Source organism: Trachinotus anak, unplaced genomic scaffold, assembly GCF_046630095.1.
Source record: "Trachinotus anak isolate AG129_WGS33_773 ecotype Australia unplaced genomic scaffold, CSIRO_AGI_Tana_v1 ptg000030c, whole genome shotgun sequence".
NCBI lineage: Eukaryota > Metazoa > Chordata > Actinopteri > Carangiformes > Carangidae > Trachinotus > Trachinotus anak.
In genome coordinates this window covers 501774-517917 of record NW_027273881.1, presented here as the reverse complement: position 1 = coordinate 517917, position 16144 = coordinate 501774, and the positions used below count along the sequence as shown (strand labels likewise).

General features: G+C 44.0%; 4 protein-coding genes across 12 annotated transcripts in view; 1 reads left to right on the top strand and 3 right to left on the bottom strand.

The window, feature by feature from the left end:
• The window catches only part of LOC139612045 (NACHT, LRR and PYD domains-containing protein 12-like), a 606901-nt gene that overhangs the window by 96952 nt on the left and 493805 nt on the right, over positions 1–16144 (bottom strand). The window lies entirely within an intron of this gene.
• LOC139612048 (protein NLRC3-like) overlaps positions 1–16144 on the top strand; it is a 133223-nt gene that overhangs the window by 11694 nt on the left and 105385 nt on the right. Inside the window, exons 9-12 of one of the 6 annotated variants that reach the window (XM_071467185.1) lie at positions 2429–2605; positions 5419–5595; positions 6317–6493; positions 7215–7391. The exons of the other annotated variants lie outside the window; for them this stretch is intronic. Coding sequence (XP_071323286.1) covers positions 2429–2605; positions 5419–5595; positions 6317–6493; positions 7215–7391 — 708 coding nt within the window. The remainder of the gene's footprint in view (positions 1–2428; positions 2606–5418; positions 5596–6316; positions 6494–7214; positions 7392–16144) is intronic. 6 annotated transcript variants of the gene reach the window in all.
• LOC139612057 (protein NLRC3-like) overlaps positions 1–16144 on the bottom strand; it is a 129758-nt gene that overhangs the window by 90889 nt on the left and 22725 nt on the right. The gene's annotated exons all lie outside the window — the stretch shown is intronic.
• LOC139612061 (protein NLRC3-like) overlaps positions 1–16144 on the bottom strand; it is a 127427-nt gene that overhangs the window by 91097 nt on the left and 20186 nt on the right. The window lies entirely within an intron of this gene.

Sequence of the window (16144 nt, the reverse complement as noted above, 5' to 3'; positions counted from 1 at the left end):
GACCAATAAGAGCTGTGAAGTGGGGCTGGTACAGAGTCATCAGAGACGTGTTGGTGTTATCAGGGAACGTGTGTGTTCACTGTTCACATTGGTTTGAAGCAGCAGCAGAAAGAGAAGGAGAAAGGTGGAGCAGAGAAGAATGAAGAAGAACAAATACTGGAGGAGGAAGCAGAGAAATGTTCCACAATCACAGAGAGATTCAACATCCAGTAAAGAGCCGGCAGCTGAAATGCTAAGCAGGGGCGTTGTAGCTAGCTGCTAGCTCAGCTCATATTAAATGTGGCTAGTATAGCTAGCTGCTAGTTGTTGGGCAGCAGCCCTGTGCTTGTGTTAGCTGCTGTTTGTCTTTGTGTGTTATTAACAGCTGGGACTGGTGATCTCCAGGTAAAATGAAGGGTCCCACTCGGCCCCTGGATGAGAGCAGTCACAGTGTTTGTGATTCAGAGCAGCAGAGAATTGACAGAGTTTGATGTTAAAATCAGAAAGTTGATGAGAATCAAACTGCAACAGTCTCACAGATCTTCTGCTGCTGCTGCTGCTGATCTGAACACCAGCAAAGCTGCAGCTCTCTGCAACCAACAAATATTGCAGCTGTTGTTGTGTGTTGATGTCAGCACTGCAGCATCATGGGAAGCCATAGACCTTCAGACTGCAACACAAACCAGATCAAAGCAGGGCCAGTGGCTGAGGCGGGAAAGTGGAGACAAGAGGAAACTCAGCTGGGACATGGAGGCAGGAAGGATTAGATTGATGCTGGGAGCAATTTATGAGCAGCTCCCACCTCCCCAACATCATAGTGAATAAACAGGTGAGGAGCCAACATGTCCTCTATGTTCAGGTGGAGCTTCATGTGGCTCCTTCTATCAGGGGCTAAAACAAGCCTGTCTCCAGGCCCACACACCTGGAGACATCAGCAGGTGCTGAGGTGTCTCCCAGCAGCCACTGAGAGTCAGAGCTCAGAGGTGAACTCACCGGAGGCAGAAGGAGACAAGATGGATTTGATTTGTTGGTGAGGGTGAAGGACTCAGGAAGCAGCTTTGAACAGGCGTGATGCAGCTGAAGGCAGGGAGGGACTGGCCAATCAGAGGAGATCCAGGAAAACAGCTCCTAGTTCCTCAGGAGACAGCTGCCACTGATCTGAGAGCAGATGTTGTGTTGTGGTCAGAAACACAGCAGCTTGTGTATGTTGTGGAGCTGACAGTACCATGGGAGGACGCAGGAGAAACGGCCTCTGAGAGGAAACAGCTCAGATACACAGAGCTGGCAGCAGAGGCAGAGGAGCCTGCTCTGAAAGCTGAGCTCCAGGGGAGGTTGGCTGTAGGGGTTTTGTTGGCAGATCAGTCTGGTCCCTGTTACCTGAACTGAGCTGCTCTCACTTCTGTTCTCTTCAAGTCCACGTTGTGCTTCTCTGAACCTGTGCACTGTGAACTCAAAGCGCTCCAGGTGTCCTTCATGTCATATCTAGTTGATTGTGTGTGAACACAACAAAAGGTCAGACTTGATCTTGAAGAATGGAGCTTCTTCTAATCACATGAATAACACAAGTGGTCATGTGACTGTGGTTCAGGAGCAGTTACCAGAGCAGACTGACACTGACACTCAGAGAAACTCTGTTCATCAACTATCAGACCTAAACCGTGGACGTTGTGCTGAGCTGAAGGGTTGTAGGACTGTGAGCACAGGTTTGATCTCTGCTCTGTGACCTTCATTAACCCCGTCCTCACTCAGTCTGCTCCTCACTGGGGGGTTGATGTGAAAATCAGATGAATTCTACTTCCTCATTCAGTGAAGATCAGCTGAATAAATCTGTGGTGTTTTCCAGCAGGAGGCTCTGAACGTTACCTGAAGGTGAACTGGTTGTTGCTGCAGGTCACAGAATCTGACGGCTCACAGAATGGGCTGTAACACCGGTGGTAGACTGAGGCCGAGCACTCGTCCTCCTCAAGTTCTCAACAGTAACACAAGTTCTTCTTTAAAGATGTGGACACAGAGAAATATTTTCCCTCCTCCTGTAAATGTGACATTGTGCAGTTGTTTGGTGACTTTGGAACATTGAAGCTGCTCCACCATGTTTGTTCTGAACAGTGTGACTGAGTTCTCACTGTTTGTTCACGTCCTCAGTGTTTTGTTTCTGTGCTGATGTCTGTAGTGTCAGAGAGGGAACAGACTAAACAGACGTGAATCCTCTGATTCTCCTCTGATTACAGACTGAACTGAGGTCAGCAGCAGCTGATCAACCTGTGTTCACATCAACAGCTGTATGAATGTTGTGCTGACATTTGGATGATGTGTGTAGAAGGCTGACATGATGAAGATCCACAATAACAGAAGCACAAAGTCACTCTGCTCATTTTAGACAAAGATCATTTATCAGGACAAATCTGATTAATTATCAATCATTGATCTACATCTTTGATTCTTTATTCAGATTGATGGACTGCAGGTTGTCAGAGATCAGCTGTTCTTCTCTGGGCTCAGCTCTGAAGTCCAACCCCTCCCATCTGAGAGAACTGGACCTGAGCTTCAACCAGGACCTGCAGGATCCAGGAGTGAAGGGTCTGTGTGGTTTTCTGCAGAGTCCAGACTGTAGACTGGAGACTCTGAGGTCAGTTCACTGTTGTAGATCTTATATCTTGAATCCACAGCTAATGAAGCTTCACACACAAGTTGAATCCATTGACTGTGAATGAATGAATGACATTGTAAATAGTTGTTGTCTCATGTTTCCAGTTGTTCTTCTCTCAGACTGAGAATGATTCTTCAGTTTCAGCTCATTTCACTCACCTGTCATGAATAATGTCTGTTCACTTCAGTTCAATTCAATTCAATTTTATTTGTATAGCGCCAAATCATAATATACATTATCTCAAGGCACTTTACAGGGTATGGTCAAGACCTTACTTTGTTAAAGAGAAAAACCCAATAGTTCCCACAAAGAGCAAGCGCTTGGCGACAGGGGGGAGAAAAAACTCCCATTTAACAGAAAGAAACCTCCAACAGAACCGGGCTCAGGGTGGGCGGCCGTCTGCCTCGACCGGTTGGGTTCAGGAGGAGATAAAAAAGAGGGGGTGGGGATGCAGAGAGGAGAAAGAGAGAGAAAGACCAGGAACAGCTGTGTAGGTAATGGTGTTATCAATAGTAATGACAGGTAACAGTGGTTAATAGTAAAGATGAGTAGTGGTGGATCTGGATCCTGCTGCTCCAGAGGCAGAGAGACCTGCAGAATGAGGACAGAGAGAGGGAGAGAGAGGAGAAGCACAAACTACGGGAGAGAAATAAAATACAAAGTTAATGGCATAAAGTAATCGAGAGAGAGAGAGAGAGAGAGAGAGAGACAGAAATAGAAAGAGAGCGCCCAGTGAATCATGGGAATCCCCCAGCAGTCTAGCTCTATAGCAGCATAACTAAGGGATGGGTCAGGACATACCCGAGCCAGCCCTAACTATAAGCTTTACTAAACAGGACAGTTTGAAGCCTGATCTTAAAGGTAGAGAGGGGGTCTGCCTCCCGAACCCACACTGGGAGCTGGTTCCACAGGAGAGGAGCCTGATAGCTGAAGGCTCTGCCCCCCATTCTGCTCTCACAAACTCTGGGAACCACAAGTTGACCTGCATTTAGAAAGCGAAGTGTCCTATTGGGAAAATAGGGAACTATAAGCTCTCCAAGGTACGATGGTGCCTGACCATTAATGGCTTTGTAGGTGAGGAGGAGGATTTTACAGGGAGCCAATGCAGAGAAGCTAGCAGAGAGATGTGATCTTGTTTCCTAGCTCCTGTCAGTACTCATGCTGCAGCATTTTGGATCAATTGGAGGCTTTTTACTGAATTTTTGGGACATCCTGACAATAAAGAGTTACAGTAGTCCAGTCTTGAGGTAACAAATGCATGAACTAGTTTTTCAGCTTCCTTTAGACACAGAATGGGTCTGGTTTTTGCAATATTGCGCAGGTGGAAGAAGGCTGTCCTAGAGACTTGCTTTATATGTGAAGTAAAGGACAAGTCCTGGTCAAAAATGACACCAAGGTTTCTGACTGTAGCACTGGGGGCCAAGGTGATGTCATCCAGAGTCAGTATATTATCACATAGTGTATCCCAGAGGTGTTTTGGGCCAATTACAATAACTTCAGTTTTGTCTGAATTTAAGAGTAAGAAATTACTGGTCATCCAGATTTTTATGTCCTTAAGACAGACCTGAAGCTTGGCTACCTGGTTAGTCTCACCTGGCTTCATGGATAAGTACAGCTGGGTGTCATCTGCGTAACAGTGGAAATTTATCTAGTGCCTCCTAATAATGTTTCCTAGAGGAAGCATATATAGACTGAAGAGCATTGGTCCTAGCACAGAACCTTGTGGAACTCCATGACTGACTTTTGTGATGATAGAAGAGTAATTATTAACATGAACAAACTGGAGTCTATCTGACAGATATGACTTAAACCAGCTTAGTGCGGTTCCTTTGATGCCAACCATATGCTCTAGTCTCTGTAATAAAATCTTATGATCGATGGTGTCAAATGCAGCACTAAGATCTAGCAGGACAAGTACAGAGACAAGTCCATTGTCTGAGGCAATGAGGAGATCATTGGTAACCTTAACCAGAGCTGTTTCTGTGCTGTGATGGACTCTAAAACCTGACTGAAAATCTTCAAACAAACCATTTCTGTGCAAATAATCACATAACTGGTTTGCAACAACCTTCTCAAGGATTTTGGAAATAAAGGGGAGGTTGGATATAGGTCTATAATTGGCTAAAACATCTGGATCAAGAGTAGGCTTTTTAAGTAGAGGTTTAATTACCTCAACTTTAAAAGCCTGCGGTACATAACCAGTTGATAAAGATAAGTTAATCAGACTTGATATAGAGGTGTTGATTAAGGGAAAAACTTCTTTGAACAACCTTGTTGGAACGGGGTCTAGAAGACAACTCGATGGTTTAGATGAAGAAACAATTGAAGTGAGCTCAAAAAGATGTACAGGAGAGAATCGGTCTAAATGAACCTTCACAGCTCACACACTCGTATTTCTCTCAGTCAGAGGACTCATGTTTTCTAAATCCACTGTAGAAAATGTCCAGTGTTAGTTGTTCAAGTCAATTCATTTTTATCACAACAACATACACAAGATCCTCACAACTAATATTTGTCCAAAGAAAGTGAAGAAACAATCTTCTTGTTTTCAGTAGATTTCAGTGAAGTGTCAGGACTAATGTCTGTTTGATCAAACTGTGTGTGTGTGTGTTTTCATCTGTAACACAACACACACAACTGTTGTGTTGACAATGTTGTGTTGTACTGACATGATGATGATCCACAATAACAGAAAGACAAAGTCACTCTGCTCATTTTAGACAAAGTTCATTGATCAGGACAAATCTGATTGATTATTAATCATTGATCTACATCTTTGATTCTTTATTCAGATTGAGGAATTGCAGGTTGTCAGAGATCAGCTGTTCTTCTCTGGTCTCAGCTCTGAAGTCCAACCCCTCCCATCTGAGAGAACTGGACCTGAGTGTAAACCAGAACCTGCAGGATCCAGGAGTGAAGGGTCTGTGTGGTTTTCTGCAGAGTCCAGACTGTAGACTGGAGACTCTGAGGTCAGACTCCATGTTTTCTTTCTGTGCTGAGATGAATGTGATGTGAAAGTTGTGTTGACACTGAGCTGCAGACATGAGGCTGATATTATACTGATCCACACTGAGGATCTTCATGGTAAAGTCTGTTTTCTTCTTCTCTGCTTTTAGTCCAGTGACTGTTTCTCTTCAACTTTCACCTCATGACTTTTTCAAACACCAACAGAAACACATTGAATCTGTCAGACAATAACTGATCTATAATCAATAGCTGATGGTCCCAACACCTTTATAAGGCTCTGTGATGTTTGTACTGACTCCAGTATTCAAAGCCAAGTTGTCATAGCAACAGGTTGTTTCATCACTTTAAATCCTGTAGGTTTGACTGTGTTAAATATTTGAGCTCAGTCACCAGGTGTCTGTGTCTCTGCCGTTCCATCAACTAGTCAATTTAATATATATTTCTATACATTTGTTCTCATGTCTCCAAACTTCAGCCTGACATGTTTGTTGTCTTTGAAAACTTGAGGATCTTTAGTAGAATCTGCACAACATGAGTTTGTATAGATGGAGCCACAGGTGGAGCTGGCAGAGTTGAAGAGGTGGAGTCACTACGTCTTTATTGAAGCAGCAGCATGTTGTCATGAATATTAATGAGAGCTGTTTTTACTTTGTCTGTTTGACTCTTTGTGGTTTCAAGCAGGAACTTTGTCTCCTAAACTCACATCTTTGATTCTTTATTCAGATTGAGTCTCTGCAGTTTGTCAGAGATCAGCTGTTCTTCTCTGGTCTCAGCTCTGAAGTACAACCCCTCCCATCTGAGAGAACTGGACCTGAGTAGAAACCAGGACCTGCAGGATCCAGGAGTGAAGGGTCTGTGTGGTTTTCTGCAGAGTCCAGACTGTAGACTGGAGACTCTGAGGTCAGACTCCATGTTTTCTTTCTGTGCTGAGATGAATGTGATGTGAAAGTTGTGTTGACACTGAGCTGCAGACATGAGGCTGATATTATACTGATCCACACTGAGGATCTTCATGGTAAAGTCTGTTTTCTTCTTCTCTGCTTTTAGTCCAGTGACTGTTTCTCTTCAACTTTCACCTCATGACTTTTTCAAACACCAACAGAAACACATTGAATCTGTCAGACAATAACTGATCTATAATCAATAGCTGATGGTCCCAACACCTTTATAAGGCTCTGTGATGTTTGTACTGACTCCAGTATTCAAAGCCAAGTTGTCATAGCAACAGGTTGTTTCATCACTTTAAATCCTGTAGGTTTGACTGTGTTAAATATTTGAGCTCAGTCACCAGGTGTCTGTGTCTCTGCCGTTCCATCAACTAGTCAATTTAATATATATTTCTATACATTTGTTCTCATGTCTCCAAACTTCAGCCTGACATGTTTGTTGTCTTTGAAAACTTGAGGATCTTTAGTAGAATCTGCACAACATGAGTTTGTATAGATGGAGCCACAGGTGGAGCTGGCAGAGTTGAAGAGGTGGAGTCACTACGTCTTTATTGAAGCAGCAGCATGTTGTCATGAATATTAATGAGAGCTGTTTTTACTTTGTCTGTTTGACTCTTTGTGGTTTCAAGCAGGAACTTTGTCTCCTAAACTCACATCTTTGATTCTTTATTCAGATTGAGTCTCTGCAGTTTGTCAGAGATCAGCTGTTCTTCTCTGGTCTCAGCTCTGAAGTACAACCCCTCCCATCTGAGAGAACTGGACCTGAGTAGAAACCAGGACCTGCAGGATCCAGACCTGAAGGATCTCCGTGGTCTCAAGAAAAGTCCAGACTGTAGACTGGAGACTCTGAGGTCAGTAGAGAGGCGGAGTCAGTCCATGCTGCTCTCAGCAGTATTGTACTAAACACAGTTAGTATCAGAGCAAAGATCCACTGTTTCCTGTGAACCTCCAACCTCCTCAGTGGCTGCTTTCCTCAGTGAAGCTGTGAGAGGAGAACGGGGACAGGCTTCAGGATTGGACAGAAAGACAGAGAGAGAGACAACAGTCAGCCAATCAGAGCAGCCACAAGCTTGTTGTGATCATGTGTGTGAGTTGATGTGAAGACGACTGTTGTTGTTGTGTTGATGTGTACAGGAAATAAAGCTGATTCCAGCTGACAGCCTCACAGATGGACAGAGACAGTGTCCTCATTCATCAAACTGTCCAGTCTGATCTGAGACTGTTTGTTCTCTGGTTTCAACACTAAACAGCTGATCAGCTTCATCTGTGTCACAGCTCTGAGATCAGTGTGATGGAGCCTGACAGTCCCTGGCTCTTAGTGACAGCCTCCATGTTCAGTCAGGTGATGTTTCAGAAGCAGCTCACATGTTGATCAACACACAGAGACTCTGTGTTTAAAGTGACATCAGCTGACAGGTAACAGGAGTGAATCCATCACTGACCTGTTGCTGACTCAGCACTTTGTTTCCACTGTGGACTGAGTGAAATGTGCAGAGTGAACAGACTTGATGCTGAACGTCTCTGCAGGTCTGTGAGCTTCCAGCTCAGTGTGTTCACTCCAACACGTTAACATGAGAGCTGAGAGGAAGCAGCTGCTGCACATCTGGTCTGAACAGGACTGAAGTCCCTGCTGCATCACTGACTGATGAAGTGAGTCTCTGTAAACACTGATTCATCTCCTCTGCTTTCTTCTTCTCTACACAGATGGGGGTGTTGAGAGAGGAGAGGAGAGCTTGATCCAGCAGTGACTGACAGAGGAACCAGAAGAAGTGGAGATGACTCTCAGTGCTGCAGTCTGAACTGATCTGAGAACAGCTCCACTGTCACACACAGAGTCCAGTCCACCATCATCCCTGTGTGTTCCTCTGGATCTGACGGAGCATCATCAGTGTCTCTGGACTTAAAGCTCATCAAGTTCAGCTCTGAACAGTTTCCTTGTTGAGCTTCACAAAGAGGGAATTTCACAGTAAAATGACTTGAACTCTGAAGATTAGTTTGACTCAGACGTTGAAGCCTCATGTTCTTCAGTTGAACTTTACAAGATATTATTGTACAGGAGGAACATGTTGTTTTTATCCTCCATCTTATTGATATATTCAATAATACTTTATAGAAGATATAGTAAATGATCATATTCATAATGTTGAATATGCTAAATATTTGTAACCAGCCCCTGCAGCAAATAGAAACCAAAAAAGTTTTTTACTCTAAAAGTAAAAAGTTAGTTAAAGTTAAAATCTACTCATTATGTTACTGTTACATTTTCATAGTATTGTATTGTTATTTCACATTTACTGCTTCTCTTAAGCCTGTTGAGATATGAGGTTTTTAGTCATATCTCCCAGCCTTTTTATATGAGCATGTCTATATATCTTAATGATAAGTCAACAAGAATCATTGGTTTAATTCATCATTAATTAACAGAACTTTAAATCCTTCTGTGTGGTAAATAATGTTTTTATATTTACTTCCTGTTCTTTATAGCCTTATATTTGACTGGTGTTTAGTTCTGCTGTTTGTAGCAGAATAATAATTCAGTGTAAATTCAAATGTAGTTAAACTTTCACCGACACAGTGAGGGGGGGGCAGTAGAGTTTCAGGAGCCAGAACAACCTCCACCAATCAGAGGTTTAGTTCAGCCTGAGAGGTAAAACCCAGGGCTGGTTAGAGCGTCATCATCTTCATCAGCTCCTCTCTTCTCTCATTGGCTGTCATTCACAGCTGATCCACAGAAATACTCTGGGCTTTGTTTACTAGAGGTTTTAATGTTGGCATTTCACTTGTTTCTTGTCTTTGTTGAACACGACTGTTTTTACATCCAGAGACTGTTGATGTGAAGTGCAGCATTATCAGTGACCATAATTAGCAAATCATTTGAACACATTTCCTCCATCCACTACTGACTTATTCAATGACCTTGTTGCTTCCAATCATAATTTAAGATTCTCTTTAGATTCAGTTTCTCCTGATCAAAAAACACCACAAATCAAATCACCATGGAAAAAGAAGCTGTTGAAAAGCTGAGAGAGGACAGAGGAAAAGCAAATCACATGTTCACTTGTATAATTTTAAACATAGGGTTTTAATTAACAGTTACGTCGTCAGGAAAGAGAGACGATTAATTCAGAAAACCAAAATAACCACAGTTTTATTTTCTACAGTTGATAATTTTTGGAATCCACCACCTGCTCTCAGTCTAACTCAACTTTCAACTGAGAAAATCTCAGCACAGTTTTAAAAGAAAACATTTCTGTTAGAGCCAGCATAGCAAATATTAACACGCAAACTGTCATGGGCTCCCAGCTATGATGTCAACCAATCTGCTACCTTACTCTCTCCTAAGGAACAACAAGACTAATAAAGTCCCCTGAAAACAGCCATAGGAATGGTGAATATCCTCAGGGGACCCACAGTACTGAATATGGAGTTCCTCAAGGAACCATTCACAGCCCAATCCTGTTATCACTATATTTGCTCCCATTGGGAAACAGTATCAACCATCACCATGTTGGGTGCCATCTGTACGCTGATGATACACAATTGTACATCTCTGTTTCCCCAAATGACTCCATTGCACTGCTCTCTCATCACCTGTCTCACTAACATTAACACATGGATGTGTAAAAACCTTTTAAAAGCAGCAAGAGAAAATCTACACTTTGTGTTTGGTCTCAGCAAACAAATGAAAACACTAATCACATATTTGGGATCACTTTAGCCTCAGATATTTAGAGGAAGAAATAAGAAATGCTTCCAAAGTCACTCAGAATCCTCACTCACACTTTTATCACTACCTGTTTAGACTGTTGTGATTCTCTGTACCTTTCAGAAACGACTGTAAAGTTGTGACATGAGATTTTCTTTGGTTTTATGTTCCATGCAGATCACTAAGCTCTTCCACTACCTTTCTTTTAGATGTCTTTTCAGTGTTTTTGTTGTGTTGTTTTAATCCTGTGTGAATCACTTTAGGCAAAGTGTTTGTAGGACATATTTTATGTATGTTATCTATATGTTATATCAATAAAGTTGAATTGAAAAACATTTTAGAGCCATGTTTAACCTGTTGCTGCCCAGAGGGACCACCTGTCCTGCAGAGTCTGTCAGTCTTCATGTGTCAGGACAGAGTGAAGCAGCTCCACGGTTTCTGCACCGGCCTTCACTCACACTCACCTGCTCACCTGAGTGATTATCTGCTTTAATCTGAACCATGCTCTGAAACTTCATGTTCTGCACCTGCGCTGACAACTTGTCGCTGATTGACTGGTGGTGATTCCCTTGAGCCAATCACTTCCTCTCCTGCCTCCTGACCAAACAGAGCTCAGTGACTCTGACTGTTGGTGGGTTGAAGAGCTGAGCAGCTGCTGATCTCCTGCAGGAACAGGAACCATCCAGTGAGCAGCAGCTCTGTGGTGAAGCAGCTCAGTGATGACAGAGGTTCAGACAGCCACTTACAAGAGGAGCATCTCTGAACACAGCTCATGATGAAGCTTGAAGTGGACGGACTCCAGTGGCAGAAGACTCAGCAGGTCACAAAGAGCTCAAAGTTCTTATCAGTGTCGTATGAAAGGACTGGAACAGGAAGGTGAGGCACACAGGTGGAGACAGGAAGAAACAGGCTCCAGCAGGACAGTTACTGTGTCTGTTTAACTTCAGAACTGTGAGGCTTCCAGATCAGTCATAGGATCTCTTCCCTGATGGTTAGTTGACATGGTTTTTGTCGGGGACTCGGTCCATAGAGATTTAAACAGACAGAGACAGATCAGTGGAACCATAACACCAAGTTCTGTCAGTCAACACAATGTGGATATAATAATAATAATAATAATAACAGTGCTCTCAATTAATGGATGTTTCTTTGTTTTCTTAATAATGGGGCAAACATTTCATTTAACTTGTGATTGACGCCTGATGGGCGTGGTTAATAAAAGGCCTCCTGCAGGCAGCTGTTGGAGTTGCAGTGAGCGGGTGGACTGAGACACAGCAGAACGTCTTCTGTCTCCTCCTCTCCTGCTGATTCGCTGCTGCCTGGGTTCACGATGAGGAGCCGCTGTGTCGCGGCTCCTGTTGGATGGAGATGAAAAAAAGCTACGAGTTACGGGAGGCGGAATTTTTGGGCCACCTTCGTTCACAAGGGTTAAAGGACACGATGTTAACAGAGCCCACGACGATGACCGGGACGTGTGCGCCTTCAGAGTGAGCGAGAGGGCAGCAGGAGGCACCGGGAGGGGCCCGGTGGGCGACTGCGGGGCCACCTCGCACATCGTCACGGGCCTTGCCGAGTTGAAGAGGTTTGACGACCGGTTCCGGGCCAAGACACGCTGCGTGGAGCTGTGCGTGGGCGTGGCAGAGCGCAGAGGCGATGCTGGAGCCTGTCTGATCGACAGCAGAGGAAGACACCTGAACGTAACGCGGAGGCAGGCGTTGTATATCCCATCCTTCTCACAAGACATTTTCTCTGTGACAGCAGCCACTGCCAGCGGAGCGGCCGCCATCTTCAAGGAAGGGAAGAACAGAGACGGTACCAGATTCCACGTTCACCTACAAGACAGACTGTTTTATTTGCACACAGTAAGTAATGGTGAATGTGATGATCAGTGCAAGGGTTGTCATGACATACAGACTTGGCATGAGATACTGGGACACTGCGACTACAGTGACATCCAGAGGTTACAAGATGTTGTGGACGGTATGAAAATGAAAGGTTCAACAAACAAACCTCTACATTGTGAAGTGTGCACCCAGGGGAAGTTTTACCAGACCTGAAATAGAGACCCTGATGTGAGGGCTAAAACCCCTCTAGAGCTGGTACACACAGACTTGGCAGGACCAATCCACCCAGAGTCTAGAGATGGGTGCAGATATGCACTTTCATTTACTGATGATTTTCCCAGTACAGTGTTTGTATATTTCTTAAAGAACAAAAGTGACACAGTCCTAGCTACAGAGAAGTTTCTAGCTGATACAGCCCCATATGGCAAGGTGAAACGCTTCAGATCTGATAATGGTACAGAATTCACAGGGAAAGAGTACCAGACTTTGCTCATTAAAAATGCGGTAAGACATCAGACATCAGCACCTTACTCTCCTCACCAAAATGGTTCTGCTGAGCGCAGTTGGCGCACACTTTCTGACATGGCAAGGTGTATGCTAATTGAGAGTGGTTTGCCAAAACAACTGTGGACTTATGCGGTCCAGACTGCTGCTGTGATTAGAAATAGGTGTTTTAATAAATGCACAGGGCAGACACCGTTCCAAATGTTGACAGGAAGACGGCCCAACTTGTCTAGAATGCAAAGGTTCGGCTCAGAGTGTTTTGCTTATAAACAAGACAAGCGAAAACTTGATCCAAGGTGTGAAAAGTGTGTTTTTGTCGGGTACGACAAAAACAGCCCTGCATACATTGTCTACTTTCCTGACAGAAAGTGCAGAGGCACAGACTGGTAAAGTTTGTAGCTAAGTCAGGTATAGAACAACAGACACAGACCGGTTTTACACCTGATTATGAAGACTTCACACAGCACAGGTCCAGAAGTCCAGATCATCATGTTGCAGCAGAGCATAAACCTGAAGTGAGTCACCACCAACCACAGACGGTTGAGGTCAAGTGTGAGCCTGAGTCTAGCCGATACCCCACTAGAGAGAGGAGAATGCCAGACAGATACACAGATAGCCATGTATCTAAATGTATGTCTGATGAGGAGACTGATCAAGTTCAGAGTAACATAGATTACTGTTATCGAGTGATGTGTAACATACCTGTTTCATTTACAGAAGCTGTAACATCAGATAAATCAAGAGAGTGGGTAAAAGCAATGGATGAGGAAATGCATTCACTTATAGAGAACAACACATTTACCCTGACCAACTTGCCTGAGGGTAAGAAAGCAGTGGGGGGTAGATGGGTGTATGCTATTAAAACCAATGCTGATGGATCTGAGAAGTACAAAGCCCGATATGTTGCTAAAGGGTACAGTCAAAAGATTGGTGTAGATTATGAGGAGACATTTTCTCCTACCGCTAACATGACTAGTGTCAGAGTTTTGATGCAGAAAGCAGCACAGGAAAATTTGATTTTACACCAGATGGATGTGAAGACTGCCTATTTAAATGCACCCATTGACTGTGAGATTTACATGCAACAGCCGGAGGGGTACGAGTTAAAATCCCACACAGACAAAGAGTTGGTTTGCAAACTGGAGAGGTCATTATATGAGCTAAAACAATCAGGCAGAAACTGGAACAAGTTGTTACATGAGTATCTGACACAAAACGAGTTTATACAAAACCAGGCTGACCACTGTGCTTACACAAGGCAAAGAGGCCATGAGAAGGTGATCATAGTAATTTGGGTTGATGACTTAATAATTGCAGCAAGTGATGAAAATGCTATGAATGTTACGAAGGACATGCTTACAGCAAGATTTAAAATGAAGGATTTGGGCAGATTAAGACATTTTCTTGGTATTGATTTTAACCAGAGTGACGACTGTGTAACAATGTCACAAGAAAAGTATGTTGGGAAGATCCTGGAACGGTTCAACATGCAAGATTGTAAACCTAGGTCAACACCTTGTGAACAAAAACTGAACTACACAGATGATGCTGCATTGATGAGTGATGTTTCCATGTACAGAGAGGCAGTGGGTAGTCTGATTTATTTGACTGTCTGCACAAGACCGGATTTGAGTTTTGTTGTAAGCAAACTGTCACAGTGTTTTAGTGGACCTACTGAACAGCACTTTGGTACAGTTAAACATGTGTTGAGGTACCTCAAAGGCACAAGGGATAAGAAGTTGTGTTACAGGAAATGTGATGAGAACCTGCGTATACAAGCCTACAGTGATGCGAACTGGGCTGGTGATGTTAATGATAGAAAAAGCACAACTGGATATTGTGTAAGCCTGACGAAGGGCGGACCTCATGGAAGACCAAAAAGCAGCCCACTGTAGCACTGTCTACTTGTGAGGCAGAGTATATTGCTCTGGCTGCAACCATTCAAGAGTGTCTGTACCTCACACAACTTTTAGATGGCATAGATAAACATCTGTATGCACTACCTAAGCTGTATGAGGACAACCAAGGCACAATTGCTTTAGCTAAGAATCCTGTCCGTAGACTGAGGTGCAAACCTGTAACAAAATTTAAGTTAGTCAAATTTGCTAAGTTTGTTTGGCGTTAACTAAAAGAAAAACCCTGGAAAGGTGATGATATTTTTCCCCCCTTTTGATTGAATGTAAATGTAATGTTTTTTGTTGTTTGTAATAATGTGAGAGCAAGTGGGGGTGTTGAATAGTGCTCTCAATTAATGGATGTTTATTTGTTTTCTTAATAATGGGGCAAACATTTAATTTAATTTGTGATTGACGAGCCACCTGATGGGCGTGGTTAATAAAAGGCCTCCTGCACGCATCTGTTTTGAGTTGCAGTGTGCGGGTGAACTGAGACACAGCAGAACGTCTTCTTTCTCCTCCTTTCCTGCAAATTCGCTGCTACCTGGGTTCACAATGAGTAGCCGCTGTGTCGTGCTGCTCTGCCAACAGTTTCACCTGTGTCTCATTGCCCCCCCCCTCCCCCAGAGTAGTATTTAGGCCTTGTTCGGAGTGCCAGCCTAAATCCGATTTTTAGCCAATCCAGATTGGAACTGGAGCTCTTTTGAAGTCTGAACAGTCACAAATCACATGAAATCCGATTTGTGGAAACCAGATCGAAACCACCTTTGGGAGTTAGTTTCAGATCGCATTTGGACAGATGCGTCTCAGTCTGAACAGCTCCAAACACTCAGATCGGTTTTGACTGTCCGGGACATCACTCTACACGATGCCAGACCCAGTGTGTTAGGAAGCCCCGGACGATGCGCTGCAGGTGATCTCCCACAGGGATCTTGATGTACTCTTTTTGCAGAGCAGTCAGGGCGGTACACGCGTCACGGACGACCACGCACACCGTTGCCTTACCATAAAGGTGCGCAACGGTGACCCTGACCTTGTGGCCAACCACTACAGGGCAACTGCGACGCGTTTCTCCACCGCTTTTGCCGGCCTGAGGTGCGTGTCCAGGCGCGTGAGCCTTGGTCGTAGGCGATCAGTGAGCATATTAAACGTTGCTCGGCACATTCTGAAATTCGCAAGCCATTGGTCATCGTCAAAACTGCCTAGGACTACATTTTCCCACCAGTCATAGCTCTTCGGGTGGCACCACACTCATCGCTGCACAGAAACTCCGGCAGTGAGTGCAGCACGAAGCATTGTTGTGTATAATCCTACCAGCCTCCTGCGGCGTTGCAAATGTCTAGTGCGTCTGAGATGTTCTGCACCTCTACTGGACAGTGATAAGGCCAATATACTGAGGTGACCTGCCTCCATCATGGTTGTTGTTGTTGTTGTTGTTGTCACTGTCGCAATTATATGACGTCAGACGCTTTGTTACTACAGCAACCTGTCAGATCAGTCAATGTGGCACAGTCTGAACAGAGCCATATCCGATTTGGACACTTGCGAAAAACAGTGTGGACAGTCAGCCCTAAAAAATCGGATTTGAGTAGGAATCTGATTTGAATCAGATTCGCCTGCAGTCTGAATGTGGCCTTAGTGTCAGTGTTCCCTAC